This window comes from Entelurus aequoreus, linkage group LG20 (assembly GCF_033978785.1).
Source record: "Entelurus aequoreus isolate RoL-2023_Sb linkage group LG20, RoL_Eaeq_v1.1, whole genome shotgun sequence".
In the NCBI taxonomy this organism is placed as follows: Eukaryota; Metazoa; Chordata; class Actinopteri; order Syngnathiformes; family Syngnathidae; genus Entelurus; species Entelurus aequoreus.
The window spans coordinates 8612171-8629923 of record NC_084750.1 but is presented as its reverse complement, the minus strand read 5'-3'; the positions used below and the strand labels follow the sequence as shown (position 1 = coordinate 8629923).

At 40.8% G+C, this 17753-nt stretch overlaps 2 protein-coding genes across 5 annotated transcripts in view; one reads left to right on the top strand and one right to left on the bottom strand.

The window, feature by feature from the left end:
• The first annotated feature begins 23 nt into the window (after positions 1-23).
• Positions 24-16711, top strand: LOC133635901 (sodium-dependent neutral amino acid transporter B(0)AT3-like). Its single transcript, XM_062029339.1, has 12 exons — positions 24-563; positions 733-873; positions 8812-8949; positions 9022-9203; positions 9261-9371; positions 9435-9547; positions 9618-9746; positions 9821-9977; positions 11561-11765; positions 11830-11989; positions 12063-12225; positions 12304-16711. The coding sequence occupies exons 1-12, from the start codon at positions 425-427 to the stop codon at positions 12499-12501; spliced, it is 1836 nt and encodes a 611-aa protein (XP_061885323.1). The 5' UTR covers positions 24-424; the 3' UTR covers positions 12502-16711.
• The window catches only part of tert (telomerase reverse transcriptase), a 38795-nt gene continuing 21546 nt past the window's right edge, over positions 505-17753 (bottom strand). Inside the window, exons 15-18 of one of the 4 annotated variants that reach the window (XR_009822137.1) lie at positions 16688-16813; positions 13355-13497; positions 1039-1143; positions 505-882 (exon numbers count right to left, since the gene is read on the bottom strand). Coding sequence is in view for 3 of the 4 variants with exons in the window: in XM_062029337.1 (XP_061885321.1) it covers positions 13394-13497; positions 16688-16813 (230 nt within the window). In the remaining variant the exon portion in view is untranslated. Of the gene's footprint in view, positions 883-1038; positions 1144-12939; positions 13498-16687; positions 16814-17753 lie in introns of those variants that run through there. The other 3 variants (XM_062029337.1, XM_062029336.1, XM_062029338.1) reach the window with 3 other exon arrangements.

Here is a 17753-nt window from a genome sequence, read left to right as displayed (position 1 = left end):
TGTGCTGACAACATCAACTCCTCACACCTGTGGAATGCTGACATTATCAAAGCAACTACGGTAGGTTTTGTTCACTTTTGCATGGTCTTGATCGGGGTCAGCGTAACATTGAGCATCGCTCTGGTTATCCATTAATCTGAGGGTTAGTTAGTACGCTCGTATCATAAAAAAGCGGAAAAGTTTTCGCCACAAAAGCCGTCATTCCTTTCCTGGCGACTTTTGTCAATTGGACTATTTTATAGAGCCGGGAAGTAGTTTCACAACTGTGTATTTGCTGAGGCTTTCTTTGCAAAATACAAGCAGTACATTGGATCGCTGACTGGAAGCTGCTGAAGGACAACCCCTAGAGGAGGGCGAGGCCTCAGCAACCAAACTATGCTCTGATAAAAGGCTGGAGTGTGGGATTGCGCCTCATCTGCTCAAGATGGACAAAAGTAAGGAAGGCGTGGAGGGGGACGTCAAATGGGAAAACAAGATCCAGTACATGCTGACCGCTATCGGTTTTGCGGTGGGAATCGGGAACGTTTGGCGTTTTCCCTACTTGTGCCAAATCTACGGAGGAGGTGAGTTTTTTTCAGCTTCCATGTTCTGGTTGATAATTAGTGCAGAAGGTCAAATCACTTCCTCATAGCAAGGTGGAGCCAAACAAACACTGGAGGGCAGCCAGTTCATCACCTTCACATATTTCACCCATGCTGAGTGACTTCATTAGCAACACATTTACCTCTTCAGGAGCGTTCCTCATCCCCTACCTGATAGCGCTGGTGTTTGAGGGTCTCCCCCTGCTCTACCTGGAGATGGCCATAGGACAGAGGCTGCGCAAAGGAAGCATCGGAGTCTGGAGGTCCATCTCGCCTTTCCTGGGGGGAGTTGGTGGGTCACCTGGCATCATTTACACATTTGTATTAGCAAAACTCTCTCCTTTTAAATGTCCAACACTGAAACATAAAAGTCCCCAAATTCATTCTGCAGGCGTTTAATATTTTAATATTCCCAACAGTAAAAAGAAAAGAACTAAAATAAAGTAAAACTACTCACCATTTGTTTGTTGGGAGGCTTCTCTGGTCCTTGTCATGCTAGCCATCAGCCAACATGCATTTATATTGACCATCATATTCGGGTGTATTCTGGCATGAGAGCACTCTTTAAGGAATAGAAAAAGGGGCAAACTGGTGTAAAAATGAGGAAAGTCGGCACAAAGTGCTGCCACGCAAGCCACAAAAGAACATTTTGAAAATCAGGGGCCGTACTTATCAAGCTTCTTAGAGTGCCATTTTACACTTAAGTCCTGAGAATTTGCGAAATTTAGTCCTACTCTCAAACTTAAGAATAAAAGCTTTTTATCAACGTTCTTAAGTCTAAGAATCACTCCTACTCTCCACCATATTTAAGAGACCTTCAGAGGTGTCTTAAGTGGTTAGGAGTTGCCAGCAGGGGATGGCACTGAGGCGAGAGAGACGTGCGCCAACGTTCAGGGAACGGAACAATGTTTTGTTTTTTTTTGATGACGAGCAGCTGATCAAACGGTATCATTTAGACAGAGCGGATATTATTTTTGTCACAGATTTAATACTTTTTGATTCCTTGTTGATTTCTGCATGTGTCTGCAGTGGGCTAGTATATATAGAGCCACCCACACCAGTTTCAAATTAGTTGCCTAATTAATGAATTGGAAAGAAAATGTTATGACAGTAGCGTATGTGTGTGGCCGTGAGGTGAGTGACGTCAGTGAGTGTGTGGGCGAGAGAAGAGAGGGAGCGGTAGCGTGAGTGCCGGCGGGGACTAGTTTGTTTTGTATTATTTTGTAGTTTATTGTCAAAATATACACTCCCATTGTCCACTTAAATATTTCCAAAATATTTCTTTATTCTTAGACAACGGATTCCCTTCCATGATTGGTCATTTCTATGGACACAGAAATGACGTCACCTAAAATTGCGTTTACGGCACATAGTAATGTCGTCATTCAGCTCTGAGTGTGACACTTAAGATTCAGTCCTACACTTCGCTGAAAGTGTGAGTAAGACGCTTGATAACTAACTTTGAAGTGCAGCTTTCAGCCAAGAATTTATTTACTCTTAAGTCAACTCTTAGCAGACTTCTTAGGAGTCATTCTAAGAAGCTTGATAAGTACGGCCCCAGGACTACATTTCCTGCAATTAGGTGCATTTCTACAACATATTTTAACTTTAGATTTTTATCTACCGACGTCTGTTGACTGTCTTTTTGACACGTGTCCCATGTCATTTTTGTTTTTATAGTAGATTGATTGATTGATTGAGACTTTTATTAGTAGGTTGCACAGTGAAGTACATATTCCGTACAATTGACCACTAAATGGTAACACCCCAATAAGTTTTTCAACTTGTTTAAGTCGGGGTCCACTTAAATTGATTCATGATACAGATATATACTATCATATATACTATCATCATAATACAGTCATCACACAAGATAATCACATTGAATTATTTACATTATTTACAATCAGGGGTGTGGAGGGGGGGAGGGGGGAGGATATGGACATCAAGTAGTGGACATAGAGAGAGAGAGAGAGAGAGAGAGAGAGAGAGAGAGATCAGAAGGCATAAGAAAAAGTATCTGCATTTGATTGTTTACATTTGATTATTAGCAATCCGGGGAGGGTGTTAGTTTAGGGTTGTAGCTGCCTGGAGGTGAACTTTTATTGCAGTTTTGAAGGAGGATAGAGATGCCCTTTCTTTTACACCTGTTGGGAGCGCATTCCACATTGATGTGGCATAGAAAGAGAATGAGTTAAGACCTTTGTTAGTTGGGAATCTGGGTTTAACGTGGTTAGTGGAGCTCCCCCTGGTGTTGTGGTTATGGCGGTCATTTACGTTAAGGAAGTAGTTTGACATGTACTTCGGTATCAGGGAGGTGTAGCGGATTTTATAGACTAGGCTCAGTGCAAGTTGTTTAACTCTGTCCTCCACTCTGAGCCAGCCCACTTTGGAGAAGTGGGTAGGAGTGAGGTGGGATCTGGGGTGGAGGTCTAGAAGTAATCTGACTAGCTTGTTCTGAGATGTTTGGAGTTTAGATTTGAGGGTTTTGGAGGTGCTAGGGTACCAGGAGGTGCATGCGTAATGGAAAAAGGGTTGAACGAGAGTTCCCGCCAGAATCCTCATGGTGCTTTTGTTGACCAGAGAGGAGATTCTGTAGAGAAATCTCGTTTGTTGGTTAACCTTTTTGATTACCTTGGTTGCCATTTTATCACAAGAAAGGTTAGCCTCTAGAATGGAACCTAGGTAGGTGACCTCATCTTTCCTGGTGATAACAATGTCACCCACTTTTATGGTGAAGTCACTGACTTTCTTGAGGTTGATGTGGGACCCAAACAGGATGGATTCTGTTTTACCCAAGTGGATGGATATTTACTAACATTAGTATTATAGAAAATGTCCTGTCAAATTATATAAAATGCATGCAAGAAAAATGTCCTATTCAGAAACGCTATCCAATAGCCACGCCCCCTCGGGTAATATACTTCCTGTGTTGTGACCTCTGTTTACGCCCGTCACCTCAAAAATATACCTTCTTGCTGGCTACTAATAAACACTCTAGACCAGGGGTGTCCAAACTACGGGCTAAGTGCCAGCCTCTTCACTTTGGCCCGCGAGACATCATGACTTCCACAAAGTATCACATCGCAGAGTGAATCTTTAACACCAGGTGGCCTCTGAATGCTGCCATCTCTGGACAATGGGAGTAAATCAGATCAATTACCCTTGAGAGTGATTATATATTCTAGCACAGCATTAACTTATATTACACAACCTTCCCTAGTCACGGTGCAAAAAAAACATAAACTAACATAAAGGTCAACACATAACACAACCTGCTCAATGAACATTGTCCATATTATGAAAAACGTCCAAAGACCATACAAAATTCAAAATGACATTCATTTAAATCCATTAGAGTGCATGATGGGAAAAATGAACAAGACTCTCTTCACATTTATCCATGTTTGGCCCATTTTAGCTGCTTGATACTTCTGATTGACTCCAAAACTTTAAGAGGTGGTCACGGAAGTAAACAAGGTAGGAGTCAAACTTTCCCATACTCCTAATACTCAATTATATTAATTATATATCTATCATATTATTTAGAGATGCCCGATAATGGCTTTTTTGCCGATATTGTCCAACTCTTAATTACCGATTCCAATATCAACCGATACCGATACTGATAGACAGTGGTGGAATGAACTAGAGATGTTCGATAGTATCGGCCGGCCGATATTATCGGCCGATAAATGCTTTAAAATGTAATATCGGAAATTATCGGTATCGTTTTTTTTATTATCGGTACCGTTTTTTTATTTTTTTTTATTTTTATTAAATCCACATAAAAAACACAAGATACACTTACAATTAGTGCACCAAGCCAAAAAAACTCCCTCCCCCATTTACACTCATTCACACAAATGGGTTGTTTCTTTCTGTTATTAATATTCTGCTTCCTACATTATATATCAATATATATCGATACAGTCTGCAAGGGATACAGTTATTAATATTAACAATATATATCAATACAGTCTGCAAGGGATACAGTTATTAATATTAACAATATATATCAATACAGTCTGCAAGGGATACAGTTATTAATATTAACAATATATATCAATACAGTCTGCAAGGGATACAGTTATTAATATTAACAATATATATCAATACAGTCTGCAAGGGATACAGTCCGTAAGCACACATGATTGTGCGTGCTGCTGCTCCACTAATAGTACTAACCTTTAACACTTCATTTTACTCATTTTCATTCATTACTAGTTTCTATGTAACTGATTTCATATTGTTTTACTTTCTTTTTTATTCAAGAAAATGTTTTTAATTTATTTATCTTAATTTATTTTATTAATTAAAAAAAAAAGGACCTTATTTTCACCATACCTGGTTGTCCAAATTAGGCATAATAATGTGTTAATTCCACAACTGTATATATCAGTATCGGTATCGGTTGATATCGGTATCGGTATTTAAAGAGTTGGACAATATCGGAATATCGGATATCGGCAAAAAGCCATTATCGGACATCCCTAGAATGAACACATTATTATGCCTAATGTTGTTGTGATGCCCTGCTGGATGCATTAAACAATGTAACAAGGTTTTACAAAATAAATCAAGTCCAGTTATGTAAAAAGTGCCAACATGGCACTGCCATATTTATTATTGAAGTCACAAAGTGCATTATTTTTTTTAACATGCCTCAAAACAGCAGCTTGGAATTTGGGACATGCTCTCCCTGAGAGAGCATGAGGAGGTTGAGGTGGGCAGGGGGTGTATATTGTAGGGTCCTGGAAGAGTTAGTGCTGCAAGGGATTCTGGGTATTTGTTCTGTTGTGTTACGGTGCAGATGTCCTCCCGAAATGTGTTTGTCATTCTTGTTTGGTGTGGGTTCACAGTGTGGCGCATATTTGTAACAGTGTTAAACTTGTTTATACGGCCACCCTCAGTGTGACCTGTATGGCTGTTGACCAAGTATGCCTTGCATTCACTTGTGTGTGTGTGGAAAGCCGTAGATATTATGTGATTGGGCCGGCACGCAAAGGCAGTGCCTTTAATGTTTATTGGCGCTCTGTACTTCTCCCTACGGCCGTGTACACAGCCGCCTTTTAAAAAGTCATACATTTTACTTTTTGAAACCGATACCGATAACTTTGAATTCGATACCGATCATTTCCGATATTACATTTGAAAGCATTTATCGGCCGATTATATCGGCAGTCCGATATTATCGGACATCTGTAATATCAATATATAGTATGTACATGTATTTGGCTCCTGGCCAATTAGTTTTAGCCCAATGCCGCCCCCAAGTCAGAAAGTTTGGACACACCTGCTCTAGAACCACAACTGGTTGGGATTGTAATCATCCAAATATGACGAGCAGCAAAGCAGACGTAGTCGTCAAAGGCGTGGCTCAGAGAGCCAACAGAGTAAGCTAGCTAGATCATGCTAACTAGCGAGCTTGTTTGGGTGTCCCTCATCACCTCCTTGCGGTGTTCAGGCAAGAGGAACAGGAAGTTCAATACATTTTTGTTGAGATCTTCTTTTTGTTTGTTTCATTAAAAGAAATGTGGAAGCTACATTTGGATGTGAAAATAATGTTTAAAGACACAAAGTTCCGCGTTTTTGCGGACATTTCACATGCCTGTGTAATGCTCGTATTCCTCCGCGTTGTGGTTCTATGGTTATCGTCACACTTTTCCTCTTTGCCATAAGTGGTAACATCAGATGAGACACAAAAAAGTGAATTTGATATTTTGTATATTTGTTCCTGTTTGTTTGTCGCAAGCTGACTTTTCCACTCCTACGGGAGTAGGAGTACTACCATTCCAGGACATGCATCCCTACTCTGCGTACTACCATTCCAGTACATTCATCCCTACTCTGCGTACTATCATTCCAGAACATGCATCCCTACTCTGCGTACTACCATTCCAGAACATGCATCCCTACTCTGCGTACTACCATTCCAGAACATGCATCCCTACTCTGCGTACTACCATTCCAGAACATGCATCCCTACTCTGCTACTTTTGTGCCAATGACACTACATGACTGTGTGTTGATAGCAAACCTCAACGTTTAACCCCAATAAGGCAGCTCCACTTCAAATATGCTCTCCCACTGTGGCTTGAGGTTGCTCGGCCTAATGAGCACAGAGCTGAGTACACAGCGTTAGAAGACAGAGTCAAAAGGGAGGAGAACAGCGTCCTCGCACTCTGCACACGCTGAGGTTTTCATGCGCTGGGATTTTGGCACGGTTGTGACGCCACACACCTTCACATTTAGGCAAGATTGATTGCAAAACATCAAGCAAAACCTCCCACTTTTTTAGAAACATAAGTCATTTGCCTAATGATTATACAACTAATATTAATATTGAGCACAGCCACAGCTTGCATTGAGATATTCATGTTCAAGGGCAGACTGGCGTCCAGACTACGGGGACCGATCTTTTGCCTGGTTGTGGTGTATGATAACTCTCTGGGGCTGGGAGAAGCAAAAATAGCTTGTAAAACGTCAAATTGTAAATGATATGTCGCGTTACGTGAAATTGGACAGTAAATGAATACTATTCCTAGCCCTTTCCTTCTCCGTCACCATGAAGAAATGATAGCCACTAATAGGTCCATGGAGCCATCCTGCTCTTTGAAGCAGAGGATGCAGGTGTCTGAAAGTCAAATTAGTGGAATAAAGTCCATTGTCACATAGTCATTCGCCTTGTTCTTCATTTAGTCATTTTGCACTAAAAATACATTTGTTTCCGATGTATTTGTGATCCTCTAAAACACGCGTCCAAATTAATTCTGGTTTGCGTTAAATAGTTTAAAAACCAGTCAGTCTGGACCAGGGGTCACCAACCTTTTTGAAAGCAAGAGCTACTTCTTGGGTAGTGATTAATGCGAAGGGCTACCAGTTTGATACACACTTCAATAAATTGCCAGAAATAGCCAATTTGCTCAATTTACCTTTAACTCTATGTTATTATTAATAATGATTGATATTTACACTTAATTGAACGGTTTAAAAGAGGAGAAAACACGAAAAAAATGACAATTAAATTTTGAAACATAGTTTATCTTCAATTTCGACTCTTTAAAATTCAAAATTCAACCAAAAAAAAGAAGACAAAAACTACCGGTAGCTAATTCGAATGTTTTTGAAAAAATTAAAAAAAGAATTTATGGAACATCATTAGTAATTTTTCCTGATTAAGATTAATTTTAGAATTTTGATGACATGTTTTAAATAGGTTAAAATCCAATCTGCACTTTGTAAGAATATATAACAAATTGGACCAAGCTATATTTCTAACAAAGACAAATCATTATTTCTTCTACATTTTCCAGAACAAAAATTTTAAAAGAAATTCAAAAGACTTTGAAATAAGATTTAAATTTGATTCTACAGATTTTCTAGGTTTGCCAGAATAATTGTTTTGAATTTTAATCATAATAAGTTTGGAGAAATATTTCACAAATATTCTTCGTCGAAAAAACAGAAGCTAAAATGAAGAATTAAATTCAAATGTATGTATTATTCTTTACAATAAAATTTTTTTTTTACTTGAACATTGATTTAAATTGTCAGGAAAGAAGAGGAAGGAATTTAAAAGGTAAAAAGGTATATCAATCAATCAATGTTTATTTATATAGCCCTAAATCACAAGTGTCTCAAAGGGCTGTACAAGCCACAACGACATCCTCGGTACAGAGCCCACATACGGGCAAGGAAAACTCACCCCAGTGGGACGTCAATGTGAATGACTATGAGAAACCTTGGAGAGGACCGCATATGTGGGTAACCCCCCCCCCCCCATATGTGTTTAAAAATCCTAAAATCATTTTTAAAGTTGTATTTTTTTCTCTAAAATTGTCTTTCTTAAAGTTATAAGAAGCAAAGTAAAAAAATTAATGAAATTATTTAAACAAGTGAAGACCAAGTCTTTAAAATATTTTCTTGGACTTTCAAATTCTATTTGAGTTTTGTCTCTCTTAGAATTAAAATGTCAGGCAAAGCAAGACCAACTTGCTAGTAAATAAATCAAATTTAAAAAATAGAAGCAGCTCACTGGTAAGTGCTGCTATTTGAGCTATTTTTAGAACAGGCCAGCGGGCTACTCATCTGGTCCTTACGGGCTACCTGGTGCCCGCGGGCACCACGTTGGTGACCCCTGGTCTGGACCAACCAGTTCAGGACAACATTTCTGTCACGGTCCACTCCTCCTAATATTGAACAAACTTTCTAATGTGCTCCATGTTAGGCATCGGCTCTATGGTTGTGTCTTTCCTGGTGTGCATGTTCTACAACACCATCCTGGCCTGGGTGTTTTGGTACTTTTTCAACTCCTTCCAGAACCCTCTACCTTGGAGCCAGTGTCCACTCAACGTTAATCGCACAGGTAATGTAAAGTCATGAAGACAGGTCACCAAAACCAGAAGGAGGTCACAAGACTCCTTACCTCACACGGCAGGCGTGGATGCGGAATGTGAGAAGAGCACTCCAGTCAATTACTTCTGGTACCGTCAGACGCTCAACATCACGACTGACATCGAGACCAGTGGTTCTCTGCAGTGGTGGTTGGTGGTCTGCCTGGCCTGCGCCTGGTTGTTGATCTATCTCTGTATCGTCAAAGGAATCCAGTCCGTGGGAAAGGTCAGTGGACTGATAGAAGAAGAAAGATTGCTATTTCAATGTGGTTTTGTTTCTTAGGCAGTTTATGTGACAACCACCTTGCCCTATGTGGTCTTGACCATCTTTCTGATTCGTGCCCTTACCCTGCCTGGAGCTGCGGATGGACTGGTCTATCTCTTCACTCCTGATGTGAGGTTTTTGGTGGATTGTTTTTCCTTGTTGGATCCCAACTATAAATGGAGATGTTTTCAGTGGGAGATACTGAAGAACCCTCAGGTGTGGCTAGATGCTTCCACCCAGATCTTCTTCTCTCTCTCAGTGGCCTTTGGAGGCATCATAGCGATCTCCAGCTATGCCAATGAACAGTAAAGACTATTATATCAACAAAGAGGTTTGTGTTTCACTCTTTGTTTATTTCCCTAATGTGTGTTTTAGAAATGACTGCGAAAAGGATGCAGTCGTCGTGGGATTAATCAACAGTGCCACATCGCTTTATGCAGCCATCTCCATCTTTTCCATCCTGGGTTTTAAAGCCAACACCGGTTTTAACAGCTGTCTTAAGGAGTACGATGTTCAATCCTAATCTCAAAGCATTCTGGACGCAAACAGAAAAACCAAAACGTGTGTTGACTTTGCAGAAACATCTTGACTTTGACCAACCACTTTGAGTTTTCCGACCAGAACATAACAACGGAGAACTACGACCACTGGGTTGAGTATCTGAATTGGACCAGTCCTGTCGAGCTCTCCAGCTTGCGACTGAGAGACTGTGACCTAAAAACATTCCTTGACCAGGTGATTTCATGGTGTTGTTTATGCTCTCACGCACAGGTTGCTTCCTGCTTTTCCTCCCGTGTGAGACCTGCACTCAATGTACTAACTAGACCGACCAGGGGTCTCAGACATGCGGCCCGCGAGACCTTATTTTGCGGCCCGCACCTTAATATGAAAATGTAATGTTAGTGCGGTCCGCACTTGCCAACCCTCCCGATTTTTCCGGGAGACTCCCGAATTTCAGGGCGAGCATTCTCTCGAATGTCTGCCGATTTTCACCCAAACAACAATATTAAGGGCGTGCCGTGATGGCACTGCCTTTAGCGCCCTCTACAACCTGTACAAACAGCGTACCAGCTCAGCCACATGTTGTAGGAGGCTTCTGCAGACACACGTAAGTGACTGCAAGACATACTTGGTCAACAGCCATACAGGTCACACTGAGGGTGGCCGTATAAACAACTTTAACACTCTTACAAATATGCGCCACACTGTGAACCCACACCAAACAAGAATGACAAACACATTTCGGGAGAACATCCGCACCGTAACACAACAGAACAAATACCCAGAATCCCATGCAGCCCTAACTCTTCCGGGCTGCAATATACACCCCCGCTAACACCAAACCCGCCCCCCCCTCAGCCCTCCGTGCGTCGGTTGAGGTGGGCGGGGGTGTATATTGCAGCCCGGAAGAGTTAGGGCTGCATGGGATTCTGGGTATTTGTTCTGTTGTGTTTATGTTGTGTTACGGTGCGGATGTTCTCCCGAAATGTGTTCGTCATTCTTGTTTGGTGTGGGTTCACAGTGTGGCGCACATTTGTAACAGTGTTAAACTTGTTTATACGGTCACCCTTCAGTGTGACCTGTATGGCTGTTGACCAAGTATGTCTTGCAGTCACTTACGTGTGTCTGCAGAAGCCTCATACGCACTGTTTGTATGGTGAAAAAGCGGATGCGATGACAAGTTGTAGAGGACGTTAAAGGCAGTGCTATCACGGCACGCCCTTAATAATGTTGTCCGGGTGAAAATCAGGACAAATTCGGGAGAATGGTTGCCCCGGGAGATGGTCGGGAGGGCCACTGAAATTCGGGAGTCTCCCTGGAAAAATCGTGAGGGTTGGCAAGTATGTTGCTAGGGCGGGACAGCCATGCAAAGAAGGTGAATTCATTAAAAAGTTCATGTTAGATTTTTTGAAGAAATCTTTTCTTGCGGCCCAGCCTCACCCAGTTTCTGCATCCAGTGGCCCCCAGGTACATTGAGTTTGAGACCCCTGAACTAGACTAATGACCAAATGTGAGCCTATGAGCATGAAGTGATGAAGCCTGCTCAGATAAAAGGCGAAACATCTTCTAAGACGTCTAGTTGTGATGGATTGAATGCCCTGATGAGTGAGAACATCCATAGACAACTAAAGCAATGGTTCTTAAACCTTTGACACCAAGTACAGTACCACCTCCTATCCTTACTTCCACTAACCACAGAGGTTTAGCTTTAAGTGGCAGCCAAGCAAGGAAAGTTTCATTTGAATGTGTGATGTTTCGGAGTACCATTAGATGTATCAAAGCACTAGACCAAAATGTATCTTTGTTTCAAATCTCAGAGCGCTTCTGGAACCGGCCTGGCTTTCATCGTGTTCACTGAAGCAGTGCTGGAGATGCCTGGATCGCAGTTATGGGCTGTGTTGTTTTTCCTGATGCTCTTCAGCTTAGGGTTGTCCTCCATGTTTGGCAACGCGGAGGGAGTCCTCAAACCCCTTGCTGATCTGGAGCTGTTGCCCAAGTCGGTGCCCAATGAAGTTGTGACAGGTACCTTAAAAATGAGCTTCATTAAGTTTGCTATTTGTGAATCATTTTTCGGTGCTTTTTCCAGGGCTCTTCTGCTTGATTTCCTTTTGCCTTTCTCTCATCTTCACCATGGGCTCTGGGAACTACTGGGTGGAGGTCTTCAACAGCTACGTGGGCTCCATCCCCTTGCTCATCATTGCATTCTTCGAGACAGTCGGAGTGGTGTACATCTATGGAATGAAAAAGTACTTCTTTTTTCAACTCTTTTTCTGCATAATTAGGCCCTCCTCTTCTAAACGGCCTTTTCTGCGCCCTCAGCTTCAGCGAGGACATCTACTTCATGACTGGCAAGAGACCCAATATTTATTGGAAGATTTGTTGGACCTTTATCAGTCCTTTATTGCTCCTGGTAGTACTGGTTGCCTATGTGGTCCTCCAAACTCAGAAACACCCCACATACTTTGCATGGAACCAAGATTATGTGAGAAGAAAACAACTGGTTTTCAATCAATCGTAGACATTTTCACCTTTTTCATCCCATTCTGTCCTTTTCTTATAGAAACTCTTTCCCAAAACCGAGGTCAAGCCTTACCCAAATTGGGTGTTTGCCATCATCGTGCTGCTCTGTGTAATGCCCGTGATCTCCATCCCCCTGGTGGCTCTCTACAAAGGCATCCAAAAGATCAGGACCATGTCTTCTAGACCTGCAGACCTGAACCCATACAGCAATGGCGGCTTCCAGATGGAAGCGCAGTAACCTTGGCATTACTGGGTGCAGCAGTAACAACTTTTGTTTATCAGTACCGTATTTTTCGGACTATAAGTCGCAGTTTTTTTCATAGTTTGGCCGGGGGTGCGACTTATACTCCGGTGTGACTTATATATGGTTTTTTCCTTCTTTATTATGCATTTTCGGCCGGTGCGACTTGTACTCCGAAAAATAGGGTATATTTGGATTTTCTAAAAACCTAACGCAACATATTGCTGTCTGTTGGGGATGAGTACAGGGGGTGTTTTGCCACTTTGTGTTACTTGTACTTCTATTTAATGCTCTGTGTTTCGCATTAATGTGCCATCACTGCAAATATTGGCATTTCTTCTTATTTGAGATGTGCTTCAATTATTACAAACAATGGATTTGTTCACGTAAATTGAAACCAGGTACTTGTCTTTATTACAATTTTGCAATCAAACATCATACAGTACGTGCAATTGAAACAGGCCAGACGATAGATAGATAGATAGAGAGAGAGATATATATATAGATAGAGAGAGAGAGAGAGAGAGAGAGAGAGAGAGAGAGAGAGAGAAAGAGAGATAGTGATGCCAGTCACGTATTTGAAGTTTTACATTGACAAATACCACATTAATTTTAAATGAAAGTCCAAACGTGTGTGTTTATTTGTACTGAAAGATTTTTCAATGAACTGCCTTTATTTATCCGGTGGTTGGATTCGGGGCCAGGTTTGTGATCAATGTTAAAGTGCTATGTATCATATGAAAGAAAAAAACTGCACATTAATAATTGATATTTCAACATTGCACATTGCTGAATATTCAATCTAACTGTTTTGCAGAAAAACGAACGTTTAAGCTGAGAACATTCTTACCCAAAATGTGACTCTGCTGAGGGTGAGCGGACAGGCTTATTACATTTTGATAGTCAAAAAGTCCACAGGGGTCCTTGGGTTGGCAGCCTGTCTCACCCGGGCCAGCTTCAAATCTCCCAGCCGCCGCTCCAGACTACGTTTTCCTGAGCGCAGCAGACATATTTTTAATTTTGTGAACTACCTAATATGGTATTTTGGGCTTCAGGGGGAACTGCACAGTTTTTTTTAATTTTGCCTATCATTCCCAATCCCAATGTAAAACAAGAACATATGTTTTTCTTTTTTTATGGCATCTAAATCGTAAATAAACATTAGTTATCGCTCTGATCAAGGCGCGGCTAAATTAGTTTGCCTGTGTTAGCGCTTATAATAACTTGGTTAAAGACCTACTGAAAGCCACTACTAGCGACCACGCAGTCTGATAGTTTATATATCAATGATGAAATCTTAACATTGCAACAGATGCCAATACGGCCGGGTTAATTTATAAAGTGACATTTTAAAATTCCCGCCACACTTCCGGTTGAAAAACTCCTTTGGATATGATTTATGCGCGTGACGTCACAAAATGCACGGAAGTGGTTGGATCCCATCGGACCCGATACAAAAACCTCTTGTTTTCTTCGACAAAATTCCACAGTATTCTGGACATCTGTGTTGGTGAATCTTTTGCAATTTGTTTAATGAACAATGGAGACTGCAAAGAAGAACGTTGTAGGTGGGATCGATCTGTGTATTAGCTGCTAAGTACAATACTTACAGCAACACAACAAGGACTACTTACCCTGATAGCAGACGCCTAGCCGATGCTTGCCGCCAAACCCACGGATGAAGTCCTTCGTCGCGCCGTTGATCGCTGGAACGCAGGTGAGCACGGCTGTTGATGGGAAGATGAGGGCTGGCTGGCGTAGGTGGAGCGCTAATGTTTTATCATAGTTCTGTGAGGTCCGGTTGCTAAGATGCTAAATTAGCCTTAGCGTCGTTAGCAACAGCATTGTTAAGCCTTACCAGGCTGAGAATTTTTAACCGTGTAGTTACATGTCCATGGTTTAATAGTATTGTTGATCTTCTGTCAATCCTTCCAGTCAGGGGTTTATTTATTTTGTTTCTATCTTCATTTGAGAACGATGCTATCACGTTAGCTCAGTAGCTAAGTGTGTCACCGATGTATTGTCGTGGAGATAAAAGTCACTTTAAATGTCCATTTCGCGTGCTCGACTCTCATTTTAAGAGGATATAGTATCCCAGGTGGTTTAAAATACAAATCCGTGATCCACAATAGAAAAAGGAGAGTGTGGAATCCAATGAGCCAGCTTGTTCCTAAGTTACGGTCAGAGCGAAAAAAGATACGTCCATCACTGCCTCTCAAGTCCTTCACTGTAACGTTCCTCATCTACGAATCTTTCATCCTCGCTCAAATTAATGGGGTAATCGTCACTTTCTCGGTCCGAATCTCTCTCGCTCCATTGTAAACAACGGGGAATTGTGAGGAATACTAGCTCCTGTGACGTCACGCTACTTCCGCTACAGGCAAGGCTTTTTTTTATCAGCGAGCAAAAGTTGCGAACTTTATCGTCGATTTTCTCTACTAAATCCTTTCAGCAAAAATATGGCAATATCGCGAAATGATCAAGTATGACACATAGAATGGATCTGCTATTCCCGTTTAAATAAAAAAAAATCATTTCAGTAGGCCTTTAACATACATGTCAGGAGATGTAAATATTGTAGGCGCTTTTTGGATGCACTTTTAGAGTGCTTGAAAGGCGGAATGGATTTCTCCCAATCTCTGCATTGTTAGCCACCTACAACAAGCCCATTGATACAAATTGAAAAACTAAATAAATCCATAAGTGTTCTTGTCTCCCATAAGGATGGTGAATAATAAGCAAAATTCCCCCAAAAAACTGCAGTTCCCATTTAATGAGCAAATGAATAAGCAAACTTAATAGTTGCAGTTTGTGTTAGGTTAGTCAATGTACACACAAATTTCAACAGCAACATTAGCCTGCAATGCTTATGAACTAAAATAACCGCTCAAAATAATAACCTCAATTAAAACCTGCATTTAGCTTGTTATCCAGCAACAGTGTTTATGCTGTAAGACAGAAAGCCAAATGTGGATCAAACCTGTATGCAATAATCTCTTATTCTCACCAAGTAAAAAAGTGCAATTCAAAATAACACAAAGCTCTCCCGCTAATCCTTCGCTCTTCTTTACCTGATAATAATAATTATCCCCTTCTTTGCGTGCTCTAACACTTGAGGTGTCCAAAGGGCCAATTTACAGCTCACTTATTATGGGCCCGCGACACATTCTAAAGAAAAATACCCATGTCCCAAATTACAACATTACACATATAAAATATGCTACATAAAGAAATGAAATAAATAAATATTGAAATAAAAAAAATGTAAAAAAAGAAATTGCCCCCAAGATGGGACCTGAAAACCAAAATGGCCAACGACCTGTGTGTCTTTTTTATGTATGTTCTTACACGCCTTTGTTATTATGAAATGTTCAGATAAAGTTAACCATGTATTGTGTTTAATATCTTTAATGTACAAATTCTATCAAAGTCAGTTTGGACACCCCTGCTCTTGTCTTTGGTTTCTTGGCCATGGTGTTGAAGACAAAGAGTGTCCAGCTGCTTCTGGACGTACACTAGCGTTCAAAAGTTTGGGGTCACATGGAAATGTCCTTATTTTTGAAGGAAAAGCACTGTACTTTTCAATGAAGATAACTTGAAACTAGTCTTAACTTGAAAGAAATACACTCTAATGTGGTAAACGACTATTCTAGCTGGTTTTTGGTGCAATATCTACATAGGTGTATAGAGGCCCATTTCCAGAAACTATCACTCACTCCAGTGTTCTAATGGTACAATGTGTTTGCTCATTGGCTCAGAAGGCTAATTGATGATTAGAAAAGCCTTGTGCAATCATGTTCACACATCTGAAAACACTTTAGCTCGTTACAGAAGCTACAAAACTGACCTTCCTTTGAGCAGATTGACTTTCTGGAGCATCACATTTGTGGGCTCAATTAAACGCTCAAAATGGCCAGAAAAAGAGAACTTTCATCTGAAACTCCACAGTCTATTCTTGTTCTTAGAAATGAAGGCTATTCCACTAAATTGTTTGGGTGACCCCAAACTTTTGAACGGTAGTGTACATCATTCAACTGTGTGTCTGCTTGTTTGGTGGAGGGCGGGGAGATTTTTATAACTTCATCTACGTGCTTTGGTTCAATAAAGCAGTTTTTGATAGTGTTTTATGAATTTTCCTGGAACGTTAGGTGTTTATGTGTGTGTTTCCTGACGGGACACCTACGTTTCTGCAGCTGGGGCAGCATCTTCTTGTAGACGGCACGATGCTGTGACAACACCAGCAAAAACGAAAGGCAAAAAAGCAACTTGACCGCGTCGTACGGCATGATGGCGGCCAGGGCCTCGCAGCCTCCACGCAACCATTCAAGGCAGAGATGCACAGAAGAGTGAAAGAGACAAGAAATAACAATTAACTTAGATTTTGAACTGCAGATCGGCAAAATATTTTTTACCAGGGCTGTCAAAGTTAACGAAATTATATTGAGTTACCGCTAATTTAGTTTATCTTCACTATTAATACATATGCATATATTAATAAATATACAATTACAAATGTGATATACAAATAAATAAATAATTTGTATAAATATACGTGTGTTTGTAAATATATTTTTGAGATTTGAAAATATATCCAAATAAAATGAATAAATATAAAAATGTGACATACAAATACATCAATAATTTGTATAAATTAACATGTATTTGCAAATATATTTTTGAGATTTTAATATAAATATGCTTTATTTTGTATTGAATTTGCATGTGGATCGCTTTTTTGCTTTTGTGTCGATGAGACATTCCTCCCACAAAGCATATGCACAAATAAATGGGACCTACACACTCCCCTGAACAACCAGCAGAGGGCACTGCAGCCAGAGCGGTCTGGGTCACAGAGCATTATATGCATTATAAGCAAAATGCCCGGAGTTCTCTGCACAAAAACAATCCACGTCTTTACAGAGAGAACGCACAACGGGCCTGAGCTAGCTAACATTAGCATTGTATTAGCTAATGCAAATGTATCCAGTTAATCTGAAAGACCGTGCTAGCTGCTTATTCTATTGTATCGATGCCGTTTAATGACCTTGTCCCGATGTAGATACTGATCTCTTATCAGTGCAATGTGTATCAAATCATCATCATATATCAATCATCATATGACCCTCCCTAGTGTGCCTCTGATTGGCTCGTCAGTGTCTGACCATGTCTATGACCGAGACCGCTCTGGCTGCAGTGCCCTCTGCTGGTTGTTCAGGGGAGTGTGTAGGTCCCATTTATTTGTGCATATG

Excerpts from the sequence above, each read along its gene's own strand:
- LOC133635901 (XM_062029339.1), top strand. The coding sequence starts at position 425 with ATGGACAAAAGTAAGGAAGGCGTGGAGGGGGACGTCAAATGGGAAAAC. Across the intron at positions 564-732 it reads GTGCCAAATCTACGGAGGAG|GAGCGTTCCTCATCCCCTAC; the intron begins GTGAGTTTTTTT and ends TTACCTCTTCAG. Across the intron at positions 9,372-9,434 it reads TCTATCTCTTCACTCCTGAT|TGGGAGATACTGAAGAACCC; the intron begins GTGAGGTTTTTG and ends AGATGTTTTCAG.